Genomic DNA, 13801 nt, shown 5'->3' with positions numbered 1-13801 from the left:
TCAGCTGCTTTCGACATGACTTCCTCGCTGTGAGGAAAGAGCCGAAGTGCAGAGCTGGCCACCCATTGCACAATCGACCTCCACCAAGGCTGAACAATTCTGTCGTATAGTGCAAAAGTTTTAGGTCACCGTTGCGTCATTTGGCTTTAACGATGCTAATATGAGCACACATTACTGGAACTCGGTAGACAAAAGTCCTCTGCCAAGGTCAAACTGTTAAAAGACAAGACCATGTCCCGGCAAAGACGTGGCGGAGTCAAGACCAAATCGAGGACTGAATTTTGATTTCCAAGACCACAACTTTGAGGGCTTGAGACAGACTCGAGACGAAGACTTCGTGGGAGCTTGACAGAGTCTTTAACAGCGCAAAATCGAGTCAAGACTTTGACTTTGAGGGGTTGGAGTGAGTTGATATTAAAACGAGATGGAGATTAAAGTGCTCATACCAAATCGAATCCAAGTCTTGGAAAAGTCAAGACGAATGCCTTTGAGGGGCTGATACGGAGTCAAAACCAGTATCGAGACCAAGGTCGTTGAGACCAAGTCAAGACGAAGACTTTAAAGAGCCCAGACCAAGTGAAGACCAAAACATCGGGAGGTCGAGACCGATACTTAAGGGATTGTGACTGACTTAAGTCTAAAACTTTAGAAGTTGTTTGAAAAAAAGTCACGACCAAGTCAAAAACAAAGACTTCAAGAGGTTGAAACTGAATCAAACCAAAGGGCAAAGCAAGTTAAGACCAAGCCAAAGCCGAGACAAAAACTGGTCTGAGTCAGAGTGACAAAATCAAAACTTGAAATCGTTATTCCGCATTTGGTTCCTTTATCGAGATTCACAACAAAATTCCTCCGCTCACGCGTCACCCCTCTTCCACATTTCCTGGAAAACCACTGGAAAGTCCTTCCACTCGGTTTACCAAGCTCCTTTGTCGTCCGTCTCCTCAAGGTTACGGAATCGGCCTTCCGCAAGGCTCGCCTCTGACTCGCAATGTGTCCGAGTTCGTGAGCCGCTACAAGTCGGACGGCTTCATGGACATGCTGCACGACAAATGGTACAAGGTGGTGCCCTGCGGGAAGCGCGTCTTCGCAGTGACCGAGGTAAGTGACAAGCCGGGATGACGGGGCGCTTTGGGGGGCGGTGGTGGACTCCAGCCGTCGTCTTCGTGCGCTGCGTTTAGAAGCGACACTTCTAGAAATAATCCGCCCTCTGGGATGCGGCCTGCCAGCTAACTGTCACACACAATTATAGAGACGCTCGCGTAGACGCACACGGATGCCTGAACAACAAACGGGTCACGCCGTTCGACAACATTTTGGCAGTTTACCAGTGCATCTTTTAGGCTACAGTATTTTAATATTTTATACATTTTTATCGGGCTGTGTAATTAATCAAAATTCAATTACGATTATTACACTCAACAATTACAAAATCCGCATAATCGTAAAAAAAATACATTTTTATTATATACAGTATATATTATATATAAACATTGTTAAAATGGTACTCATTTTACAATGTCTAAATCTATAGTTAGTAAACTTGAGTTTTTGAGAAATCTGAGCGTTCTCTTGAAATCGTTTAGTTAAATGTTACAAAACTTCTATGGTAATTTATAAGTGTATAGCGAGAAAACGCCGTTATTTCTTTGTACAAGGAAACCATACCCAAATTTACATTTGCAGCTTTTTTTAACTTTAACCAGTTTTAGAAACAATCCATTCCAAACTTTGTTTACATTTAAAAAAAAAGAATGTCGCCCCCCCAAAATAATCATTATTACTATAATAATTTTTTTTTTCAAAATCGAGTCGACGTACAGTTTTTATTTTTTATGAATAATTATTTAAATAATTTATTCTCTCTTAGTTTATTTATTTTAGATTTTTTTATTTTTCTGTAATTTGTTCTATTATATTTTTTATTATTAGATCACTAATAGTTTTTAATTAATTTTATCTGCTAGTAGACATTAATAATTTTTATTATTTATTGTATTTATTCTATTGTATTTTTTGTTATATTTATTATATTTTTTCTCATTGTTTTTTATTATTAGATCACTATATTGTTTATTTGTCAGTGTTGTTTTTTTTTTTATAGTTTTTAATTCATTTTAGCCGATAGGGTACATTAATATTTTCTGTTGTTATTTATGGTATAATATATTGTAAATAATACGTTTTAGTTTGAGCGGTTATTTTATTTTAGGGGCTTCCTCTATTTTAATGGTTGAACCAAGCACAGTAAGCCAGCAATTCTTTCCACCCTAGTGCCATCTGCTGTTCTGGTGAGGAACTACCTCTTTCATTTATGACCGAAAATGTATATTGATGACATTATTATAATAGTTTGTATCTATTTTGGAGATTATTTAGTCCATTTCATTGTCAACATATTTTATTACTAGCATCGATTCTTAAAACGTTATCAGCCATAGTCGTCATCTGCTGGATCTGCTGAGGTTCTTCACTTGACTTTGAAAACTGAACCTTGATCAGAACAACAACTCGCTGCTCTCTCCTTCCTCTGGGCGCTAAAGTTGTTGTTTGGGCTAATTCAGGAACAATTTGGGGATTTAGTGCCACGTTGCCCTCTGGATGGAGAAAACGTTAAGCACCTGGCTGACAAAATCGCTGAGTCAGAGCATGGCTAATTGCACAGCCAGCATCACAGAAGCATCGCACATATTATTATTATTAGCTCGGTGACAGGAACCTGATGAGAGCACTTTGGAAGATGCTGCCTCCCCTCCACCGACCCATAAAGATGTCACAGAAGGCAGACAGGTGTGTGTGTTTCTGTGTGTGTTTGGGAACCGCTTGAGCCAAAGTCGAGTATTCTGCCAAGACTAAGAAGAGTAGAGAATAAGACCAAGCAAGGTCAAGACGGAGTCCAGACAAAGACGGAGTCGTGTCGTGACTGACACCAGATTGTGTTGAGACCAAGTCGTGAGTAAGACCAACGTGAGTCAAGACCAAGTCAAAAGGACTTGAGACTTCTTTTCAGTCGTTTAAGGAATGTCGAAACCAATTTCAGACTAAGACCAAGAATTAAAGAACAAGGCGGGTCAAGACCAATTCAAGACCAAAAAGATTTGAGATCAAATTGAGACTTGGATCAAGGTGGGTCAAACCCCACAAAAAAACTGAAGCCTCTGTAAATTGAGACTAAATTGAGTCTGAGACCAAGGCAGGGTGAGACCTAGTCGGTTCAAGATTGAGTCAGAGAAAAGTGGGTCAAGAAGTGAGCTATGATTAAATTATACATCTCGAGAACGAGTCAGGAGACCAACCAAGACTGTGAAGACGAAGACCTAGTGGAGTCCAAGACTGAAAATGGTCACGACTGAGTCGAGGCTAAGAACAAGGCAGCTTGAGACCAAAGTGTGTTCAGAACTAATTAATTTTGACACAGACCAAGGAGGCTTGAGGTCCAGTCGCGCCTTGGACCGAGGTCTGTTGAGACCAAGGCAAGACTAACGATCAAGGCATGCTGAGACCAACTCTTGTCTAAGACCAATGCACGTTGAGTTTGACTCGAAATGACGACCCAGGACAATCAAAACCAAGTGCTGATTAAGATGAGTCGAGACTAAAACCACAGCAGGTCACGTCAAGTCACGAAGCAGGGTAAACCCAAATTGAAAACGAAAACCAAGGCGGGTTAAGACAAGACAAAAGTAAGTCAAAACAAGGCAGGGTGAAACCTCATCCAGACCAACGACCGGAGCGGGTCGAGACTAACAAAAGGCATGTGGAGAGTACGACCAAAGAAATGTTCCCAAAACTTTCAATCATTGTTTATCTTTTTAGCGCCACCCTGCTGTCTGGTTCCTTCTGTTCCTCCTGCGCTAGTTTCTGCTCGTTCATGCGCTGAGCTCCTACTTGTATGTGCTTGTCCCTCTCCTTCAACCCCCCCACCACCACCAATCCCGCAACTGCCCCAACCCTCCCTCCAGACGCTCCAGATGGGCATCCAGCACTTCTCGGGCTTGTTTGTGCTGCTGTGCATGGGGGTGGGTGGCGCCTTGCTGACCTTGGCGGGCGAGCACACCTTCTACCACCTGGTCATCCCGCGCCTCCGCCGCAGACATACGCTGCAGTACTGGCTACACACCAGCCAGGTGAGTAGAAGCTCACACGCATAGACAAACACACGCACGCACGCACGCACGCACACCCACACACACGCACACGCTTGTTTAAGTACATCAGCCTCTGCAGTTATTTAAGATAACATGCGCCCTCTACTGTCATGAACCTGTCAGTGCAGCTAGAATTTTGTTCTATTCAAATCAGTAACATGGTTTTTGCAATATCTCAACATTTTTAATCAGATTTTTCTTGTTTTTTAATCCAATACTTTTAAGTATGGATTAAAAAGATTTACATAATTTAATGTCTGTTTTTACACTTTGTTTGGTCACGGTGTATCTTTGCTATTTGACTGTTGTAATAAGACTCTAATAACTAAGTAGTATCTTGATGCAAGAGGTCAGTATGATTTGCAATACTTTTAAGAATGAAGACTATTAAAAAAATAAGTAAATTGCTCTCTACGCTGTTGGAATTTATCTTTATATCAATGTTAGAATTTAACTTTAACCCAATGTAAACTCAAATAAGTAATCTGACTCCAATTTGCGACCTTACCCAACTCTCACACATCCAACAATATGCGCGCTCGTTCTGCAATAGAAAGGTATCAGGAAGCCGGCATTTTCACGCACGAATGGATTTATTCCCAATACACAGATTTCTACATGGCACCTGGATCTCGAATCCCTCTCAATACAAGTCTACACCTCTCTTGCCACCAGCGAATGTGTTCTACCTCCGAGTTGCCCAGCACTGATTCATACTATACAACATGCAAATGGCACAGACAAAGGCATCCTGGCATGATTCTATTGGCTATGTGTATTGCAGTTAACTTTAGCTCGCTCTCATTGGTCTTTCTCCTCCCGCCGAATCCCGTGGCGACTCCTCCTGCTTGTGCTATCCCCCGATGGCCTCTCCTTCGTCCACTGGTCCCGGAGTCATCTCGTCTCGCTCAGCACCATCTGCTTCCAAAACATTCCATTCATGCACAACCCCCGCAACCAGCCTCGCGCCACCAGTCACACTCTCAGCATTTTACAATATCACATTTTCATACATTGGATGCACCAACATCTAATGAACTATGTTCAGCTCAAACTCTTATATTCCTTTAATAGTCAAAAGTATGAAATCCTTTAAGTGTAACTGAAGTTTAGACCATGCTAATGACCAGACACTCAGGAGATGAATGCAGGAAGATTAAATCACAGCTGCACCACAGGAGGTGTGAACGAGACCCCTCTGAAACAATGGACTTCCATGCCAGGATCACAAAAGTGGCTCCGAGCAGTCCAACCTTTGTTCAGTTTTAAATTGACTGCCATTTACATTATCCTTTAACGCTCATCAAACTCACTTATGCACAAAATGTGTAATAACATTGTAATAACTAAGTAGTATCTTGATGCATTCGATCAGTATGACTTGCAATACTTTTAAGAATGGAGACCATTAAAGACGATGTAAATTGCCATCTATGCTCATCAAACTCAGTTATTAAAGTTGTAATAACAATGTAATAACTATTTAATGATGTGATAAAATAATCATTCTTAATATTATAGATAGAAAGGTTTCAAATATAGCTAAATGAGGTTGGACATCTTTGTTCAAGAACTCCTACTTTGCTGACAGCTACCAGGGAATTCAAGCCAATGTAAACATTTTGTTGGTGCACTTGTTATATGGTACCTAATATTGCACTGTTTCGGTTTCTTACTCAAGTCCGAGTTTTCAGTGCAGGCTTTTATTGGGAAATGGTCCACAATCTGATGTTGTACCACATCAACAAAAAGTCACCAAAATAGAGTTGATAAAAGTCACGCATGCCCTGCCATTAAATGTGAAGCCTCCTTCAGTTGGTTTGAGTTATAATTAGAACTTCAGCGGCGACAAGAACATCAAGGCTTCTTGCTTGAGGGCGGCCTGCAGCATCCATCCCATAATCAGCCCCCGAATCAAAGCGCCACATCTGACGTCTCAAGTGAAATGCTCTCGTTCATGGAACGGTTTTAAGATGCGACGTCACATCTTCACGCCTTTAAGCTCAAATTATCTCGGCGGATAATTTGATTAAAATGTAAAGCGGGCTTTATGAGCCGTCACATTTCGAGGCTGTGTGACGAGAATAATGGCTCTCCATAATTCATAAATTCATCTCTCGATTCATCTCGGAGCTGATGAAGTGATCAGTCTCCTTTTGTTAAGACGCTCTTGAAATTTCTATTCCGGGGCTCTACTCCAAAACTCAGCAATTTTTTTTTTTTGTTCATCCTGGTGAAAAGTTAGTCACGGTCCTCGGTAGGGATGGCAGAGGACCGATTCCAGGTATTAGGCCGATACCAGCCTTATTTCGAGGTATCGGGGACTTTTCAAAGACGCCGATACCAGACAAAATACTTGAAAGAAATCTGACATTGATCCTTCAAAGACGAACTTTTCCTCGAGATTTTAACTGTTAGCAAATTTGAAGCACCGATGCTAACTTTGTGTGGGCAGTCGACGCGAATAAATGAATTAATCAGATAAGTTTTAATAGTGTGTTCTGTTTTGATTATTTTTTTTATTTTAATTTGTTTGATCATTTCCCAGAAAATCCACCGAGCTCTCCACACGGCGTATGAGGACGAGGGCAAAGAGCTGACGGGCCTCGAACAAAAGTAAGAAGTCTCGCGTATTTTAAACCTCATTCGTAAACATCGAAATCTCATGAATGGATTGTTTCAAATGAGTTTCACTTGATGCAAACATGACGTCCTTTTGTCAAAATGAAGCTCCTCAGCTCACTTCATTGTAGTTCATTCCCACCAATATGCCTCACAATGGTGGCAAAGCACTACCTTTATCTAAATGGAGCATTTTCTTTTTGCCAAAACACCACTAGATGGCAGCTAAGCCCTTCTTTTTGTCGAAATGCAGAGCCTCCACTCATTTCAATGTAGTTCCTTCACATGAACTCATTTACTGCCATTGACGGCTAAAGACGTCAAAGATCCTTTTTTTTTTTTTTTACTCGACTGGTAGTGAATGAGTTAAAATGCTAAAAGATTGCTGCAAAACCTTTATTTTGACACTGCTTTTGTCTAAACAAAGCATCTCTATTCACTTCAATAGTTCCTTTCCAGCAATATTGGTGGCGAAGTGCTGCTTATTGAAATGGTTCACCTCAACACACTTGCACCAAGTTGCAAAGTCAATTTTCTAGGAGCCTTTTCACGCTTTGCTTGATTTTCTTGGTCGGTCAATTGCTGTCAGCACTCTGAAATCACTCCGCCAACCCCTTCACTATCGGATGGACCCTCCTGACATCACCTTCAGCCTTCTGTCCTCTCGCAAAGTCGACAGGCGCTAAGTGCAGTGTGAAAAGGCCTTATTGCTTATGCCTGTGCAGTGATTTTTTTTTTATACAAATGAAAGGAGATAGGTCTCTGAGAATATGTGCCGTGATATGTTCCATTTATCTAACTTGGACTCCTCCTGTTGTCCAACAGCGCCTCCTCTTGCATTTCGGAGAACTGCAGCCTGCACAGGAAGCAGCATCAGCAGCCTCCCCCACCGTCTCCCCTCAAGTCCCTCCCCGCCTCCAGCTCGGTGGCGGACAGCGTCAGCTCCTCGTCGCCGTCCCACGAGCCCAAGGAGAAGCGGGTGCACTTCGACTTGGACACCCTCCACAGCTACCGGCTGCGAACCCACACCGCTTCGGTGCGAGGACGCCCCGGCATGGTGGGCCGACCTGGGCTGGGCCTCGGCGGCTTGGGTCTCCCCAGCCTGGGGAATTTGAGCCTCCAAGCCAACGGGGGTCCCGTCTCGGCGCTGGCGTCCTCGGGTTTGGTCCTCTCTCCCCTGGGGGGAAGGGGCGGCCAGACCGGCCTGTGGGAGGGGGAACTCCAGGAGCTCCAGGAAAAGATCGAGATCTTCCGCAACCAGCTGAGGGAGGCCCTGGCCAGGAGGGCGGAGATCCAAACCAGCCTGGAGAGAGAGCGCAGCGGGGCGGTGCGTCGGGACACTAGCCTGGAACGGGAGCGGGACCGGCTGCGGGTCCAAACTATCAGCACAGACAAGAGCAGCGCCGCTCAGCCCGACAGAACCGTCCAGACTCTCAACAACCAGCCTCAGCAGGCTGTTGCCAGGAACCTCACGCTCGGGAGAAGCGGCCCACTGAACACAATCAACAGCTTGGACCGAGGGCGAGCCCCGCAGCTACGCTCGGCCCCCCCACCGACGGAGGACCGGACCGGCCAGTCGCGCGCCGCTTCTTCCGCCAGTTTGGACCGAAGTCGACTCGGCCAGCCCAGCGCCGTCCAGTCGGCTCGGAACACACAAAGCCTCGACCGGCAGAAGGCCAGCCTGTCGCGCGTTCTCAACACTTTAGAGAGGACAAGAGCCAGCCAATCGGACACAGGGGCCGGGACTTGATTGGATTGGTGGCACTTTTCTGGCAAAATGAGTGCATAGCCGCGGGAAGACGGGCCTTATTAATTATTCTAGAACCATCTTGAAAATGATCTGAATCGTTTCTGCAAAAAGCTTCTATAAAAAAAAAATTTTCATGAGCTTTGATAAGCACAGCAGCTAGAGCACACGACCTAATAAAACTCTAATTGCTATTCAGTGAATACAAATGACAATATTTTATATTAATTTTAATAATTTATTGATAACATATATTTTAAGTTCCGCCAAATAACTCATTGCATTCCTGTTATTCATCCTACAGCATGAAGAATAATTAAAATTGATTTATTATTAATCAACTAAATGATACGTTTGTGTACATTTGTAATTATTATACCTATTTACCAACATTTCCCTTTTGCACATTGGAATGTATTTCCCGGAACGCAACGTATGCCTCTCTTTTCAGAGAATCTTTTTTATCCTAATATTTCTTTACAATCAATTCTAATGCAGTATTGTCATTCAATTCTACCTTCGACCACTAAAAGGCGCCCTTGCCCTTCTTCCCGCAGCTATGGAGGCCTTGCAAAGTGACGGAGGACATTTCGTGAAGCAATCTATTTTTCAAAGGGAAGAAAAAAAAAAAAAAGAGCGAGACATTGAAGGCCGCTGTGGGTTCCTTCAGTCCATTTTCTGCTGATCATGTGCAATACTACTGCAGGACTACTACCACCATGTTTGGCTCCGAGGACATCGCCAAAGTCTTTTAAACATGGAAAAACAGTGGCGCTCATAAGTGACGATGACCAGAACCTATTTTAGCATTCGGCGACAAAAACGTCAACGCAAAATACGTTTCATCCATGGAATTATACACAAATTGTAACAACATTTATGGAGATTTTATTATAAGGGCCATTCCATGTTTTGAAATAAACATTTCTATACACACGAAAAGTGCACGATATCTCACTTTTGAGCATTTAACTTTGTATTCATTCCATCTGCACAATAGCAAATTAAATTTTGTATATTTTTTTTCTATTCGTCACCTGACGAGAAAAAAAATGAATGCATTGTCATTGGGTCCTGAAATTATGTGACACACGAAATGCAAGTGTGTGTGTGTTCAGGTATTCATGGCGATGTGAGGACAAAAGTTAGTTTACCCTTTCAAATCATGACGACATATAGCAATTTAGGGGACCATAAATCAGGTGACCCACAGCATTAATTTGAGAGCTATTCTGTAAAATGTTCTCCGATATTCATGGCCGTGTGACGACAAAAGTTTGTTTACACAGCTACGTCACGGGGACCTCAACTCAGACAATCCATAATATCATGCAAGCGCAATACTGTCAGCGTGTATTCTGGTATTTACGGCTATGTGAGGATTGAAGTTGGTTTGCAGTTATGTCACGGGGCCCACAAACCAGGCAATCTGTAATATGATTGCAAAAGCTACATTCTTGACCTATGTATTTGTGTGCTGGTGCAGTGTTTGTGTATCCCAGGACAAAAGCTGGTCTATGCAGTCATGTCCAACGTCACATATTGCAGGTTGGGGACCATAAATCAGTTAAGTCTGATGCTATTTTTAAGGTTCAAGTATGTATGTGTGTGTTTTCTAGTACTGATCAATTCGGTGAGGACAAGAGTTTGTTCACAGTGACCTTATGAGGACCGATTTCATTTCGGATACCATGAATGGATTGTGGCTACAGACGCGACTCTGAAGGTATCTACCAAGTTTGTCTATATGTAGGTTCTTGTAGTCATAGCTGAATGAAAACAAATATTTGTTTCCACAGTCATTTTATGGCAACTATTGTGGTGTGGGGACCACAAATCAGCTGAGCCAAAATACGAAGCAAGGTCCTCCTGTCGCGTATCATGATGATGCAATGGCAGCTTTTTGCCACCGAGTGTTGCCCAAGCAATGTTTTCTTCACCTGGCAGTGATTCTACTCGAACACTGGAGTGGAGTTAGCGTGGTGCATCAGGATGGGGGGGGGGGGGGGGGGCAAGCATGCATGTGGTTTAGTGTCCCGTTAACATGGAGATGATTATTCACTGATACAACCCATCAGTCACTGGCCCTGCGTCCCTGTTATGTTGTGCGTGTTGTGACGTAACACACGTGTGGTGCTGCTGTTGTTGGTAAGTGTGCTGGGTGGCCCTAAAAAGGGGGGGGTGTTGCAATTGCAAGGAGATTGCACAATTGTGTGTGTGTGTGTTCACGGGCGGTTGGATAAATATGTCAGCTGCACTGAGGTGTGCTGTCAGGGGCTACTTACAATGCTATGTGTGTGTGTATAGTGCCTCAATTGTTTATTTACAAAATCACGACAGTGGATCCTATTAGATTGAGACCACAAATCAGTCATAACTCAATGCATACATGTGGAAACGATTCTGGTGTTGTCTGTGAACTGTCTCAGGGTGAGTTTTGGTACCCATTTGATGGGGACAAATGTTTGTTTACGGTCATGTTGTGGTGTGGGGACCACAAATTAGCCAGGAGCGCTATTTGTGAAGAGTGTGTTGGTGTGTTCTGTTATACACTTAGTGGGGACAAACATGTCTTGACACAAGTTAGGTTGTGGTGCGGGGACCACAAATGAGGCATGCAATAGGAATGCAGGTGCTTTTATGGGAATTTTGAGTGTCTTTGTGTTCTTGTATGTGCTTGATGGGCGAAAATTGTTGACATGGTCATTCGCAGAGAGGGCATCACAAATTTGGAACCAGGTAATCGGAATACAGGAGCTATTCTGTTAAGATTGTGTGTGTGTCTGTGTTCTTGTCTTTTTCAAATGATGGGGGCAAATGTTTGTTACACATTCACTTAATGGGAACCTGTTGCGGTGTGGGGACCACAAATCATGCACCAGGACATCTGAATGCAGTAGCTATTCTTTGGTGATTGTGTGTGTGTCTGTTCTTGTATTCATTGATTAGTGGGGACAAAAGGTTTTTAAAAAAAAAAAAAAAACCGCAGTCACATTATGGGAACCTCTGGCAGTGTGGGGGTACATACATGGGGAAATTTATAATATGCACGAATGTGTGAGACATTCTGACTATTTGTCAAGCTTGTATGTGAGTAGGTCTGTGTTTTGGTAAACACTTGTTAGGGACAAATATTTATTGACACTCTCATTTTGTGTTGTCGGGAACACAAATCAGACACCAATAATTATCCGAATGCAAGAGTTTTACTGTGAAAATTGTGTGTGCGTCTGTATTCATCAATTGGCAGGGACAAATTTTCATTACGCAGTCACACGATAAGGGGTGATTGTTGTGTGGGGATCACAAATCAGGCACCAGATAATCTGAATACAGACACTTTCCTGTGAAGATTGTATGCATGTGTGCCTGTGTGTTCTTGTATTCATGAATTGGTGTGGACAAATGTTTGTTACACAGTCACATTATGGGGACCTATTACAATGTGGGGGCACAAATCAGAAATTTCATCATATAATTAATATGCATGAATGCATGAGCCATTTGGACAATATTTGTGAAGACTGTGTGTGTGTGTGTTCTTGTATTCCTCAGTTGATGGGGACAAATGTTTGTATCCACAATTACGTTGTGGGATCTGTGATGGTTTGTGGACCACACAAAGCAGGTAAAAACAACATTTTATGTAGTATGTGAAGACATAACATTTTGGATTTACTTGCTAATGGCACGAGAATATCCACAAGGTAACTGGATCACGTGTGTGAGCCGCAGTCGTGGAATAATTTTAATTAACATTATGAATCCTCCAATGTATACCCTCCCACATCCCCCATCCGCAAGGAAGCGAATCGATTACTCTCGAAGTAGTTCAATAGAAAACGACGGCAGCTCTGGCAACTGGACACTTCATTAGGTACACCTCCTCATGACATCCAATAGCAAAAGTTTGCCTTTTCTAAGGTAGCAAAGCTCACTTTTGATTGGCATTCGGAAGCACCGCCATGCTGGCCTCTAATATTCTTTGTCTGCTCGGTAAACAGAAGTGATGAGTTTATTAGCTCTGACCAGCTGTGACCAAGCATTGGCTCTTTTAGGATGTGGTGTGTGTGTGTTTGCTAGGGTGGGGGCTGCAAGGGTGTGTACGAGCCCAGGGAGACCCCCTTCCCCCCTCACAGAGAAACTCCCTGGCAACCACAGGCAGGATAAATGTGGCGCCCCCATTCATGGTGCGGGGGTCCTTTATTTCTGGGTGGTGTGTTGAAGCACTTGGGAATGTGCAGATATTCGCATCCCGTCTGGGAGTGTGCGTGTGCATGCCGGAATGTGTCACACACACTCCAGTTGTAACTCTGATGCACAGAGGAGCGACCATGTGTCTGTTTTTCGAAACGTTTTTTTTTTTTAAATCTCAAGAACAGGTGGTCGCTTCCTAGTTTGGATTTTATGTTTAATGCAGAGCAGTTATTTCATGGCAAAATGTTTTTTTTGTTTTGCTTTTATTTCCTTAGGCTGTGATGTGATAAGCTAATTTTGTTGATGGCCAATTGAGCAGCCATGACTTAACACTTGACCCCGCTAAACTGCCTAGCAACAAGCGAAATGCGTGGCGTAAGCAGATTTCGCCATTGGCCACCCAATTATGCCAAGCGACTGATGCAACAAGGGACAAAAAGCTGCCTCGTCCATGTCGCAACACATTTAACTCATTTTATCCCAGCCGTTTTTTGCAAGAGGAAACACCTCAATCACAACGCTTATTTTCTGGCTTTTGACTGATTTTGCAAGGCCTACGGAATATTGTGTTCTAAAGATTTAAAAACATGGATCTCTGACGCAAAAGGCTAAGACGTATAAATCCGTCTTTGGGAGGCGGGGACTACAATTTTGAAAACGTATATGTACGTCTTATGGATTGAATGAGTTGAGAGTCCCTGTTGGTCACGGCAATCGGACATCGGAGTATGGTAGCCCAATTGGGGAGAAATAAAAGACAATTTGGGAATATCATCAGGTATTCTGTCTAGCAACAAGAGAAATACAAAAATACAAGACTCTTCCCGTTTGATAACGTACGATTGCCTAAAAAAAATGAGTCCTTTCCTGCGCTAATGCATGGAAGTAGTTCTAATCATATAGACATTTTGGGGGGTCGGTTTTCGTTTGCCCCACTCGTTAGAGAGTGAAATATACGAAAAATTATGTTGAACGTGAGGTTGCCGATGAGGATCAAAAAGGTGAAAAAAGAAAAAAAAAGTGCTAATAATTATCTTAAAACTTTTAGGTTGGATTTGAGGGAGGCTTTTATTTTCCGGATCTGAATTTC

General features: G+C 43.0%; 1 protein-coding gene across 1 annotated transcript in view; it reads left to right on the top strand.

Moving 5' to 3' along the window:
* grin3ba (glutamate receptor, ionotropic, N-methyl-D-aspartate 3Ba) overlaps positions 1-9450 on the top strand; it is a 119117-nt gene extending 109667 nt beyond the window's left edge. Inside the window, exons 9-12 of the mRNA XM_088310692.1 lie at positions 947-1098; positions 3960-4124; positions 6694-6761; positions 7593-9450. Coding sequence (XP_088166818.1) covers positions 947-1098; positions 3960-4124; positions 6694-6761; positions 7593-8517 — 1310 coding nt within the window. The 3' untranslated portion in view covers positions 8518-9450. The remainder of the gene's footprint in view (positions 1-946; positions 1099-3959; positions 4125-6693; positions 6762-7592) is intronic.
* The last annotated feature ends 4351 nt before the right edge of the window (positions 9451-13801 follow it).

Source organism: Idiotropiscis lumnitzeri, chromosome 1, assembly GCF_059441095.1.
Source record: "Idiotropiscis lumnitzeri isolate Australia: NSW breed Sydney's pygmy pipehorse chromosome 1, RoL_Ilum_1.0, whole genome shotgun sequence".
Classification (NCBI taxonomy): Eukaryota; Metazoa; Chordata; class Actinopteri; order Syngnathiformes; family Syngnathidae; genus Idiotropiscis; species Idiotropiscis lumnitzeri.
This window is presented reverse-complemented; position numbering and strand designations above follow the sequence as displayed.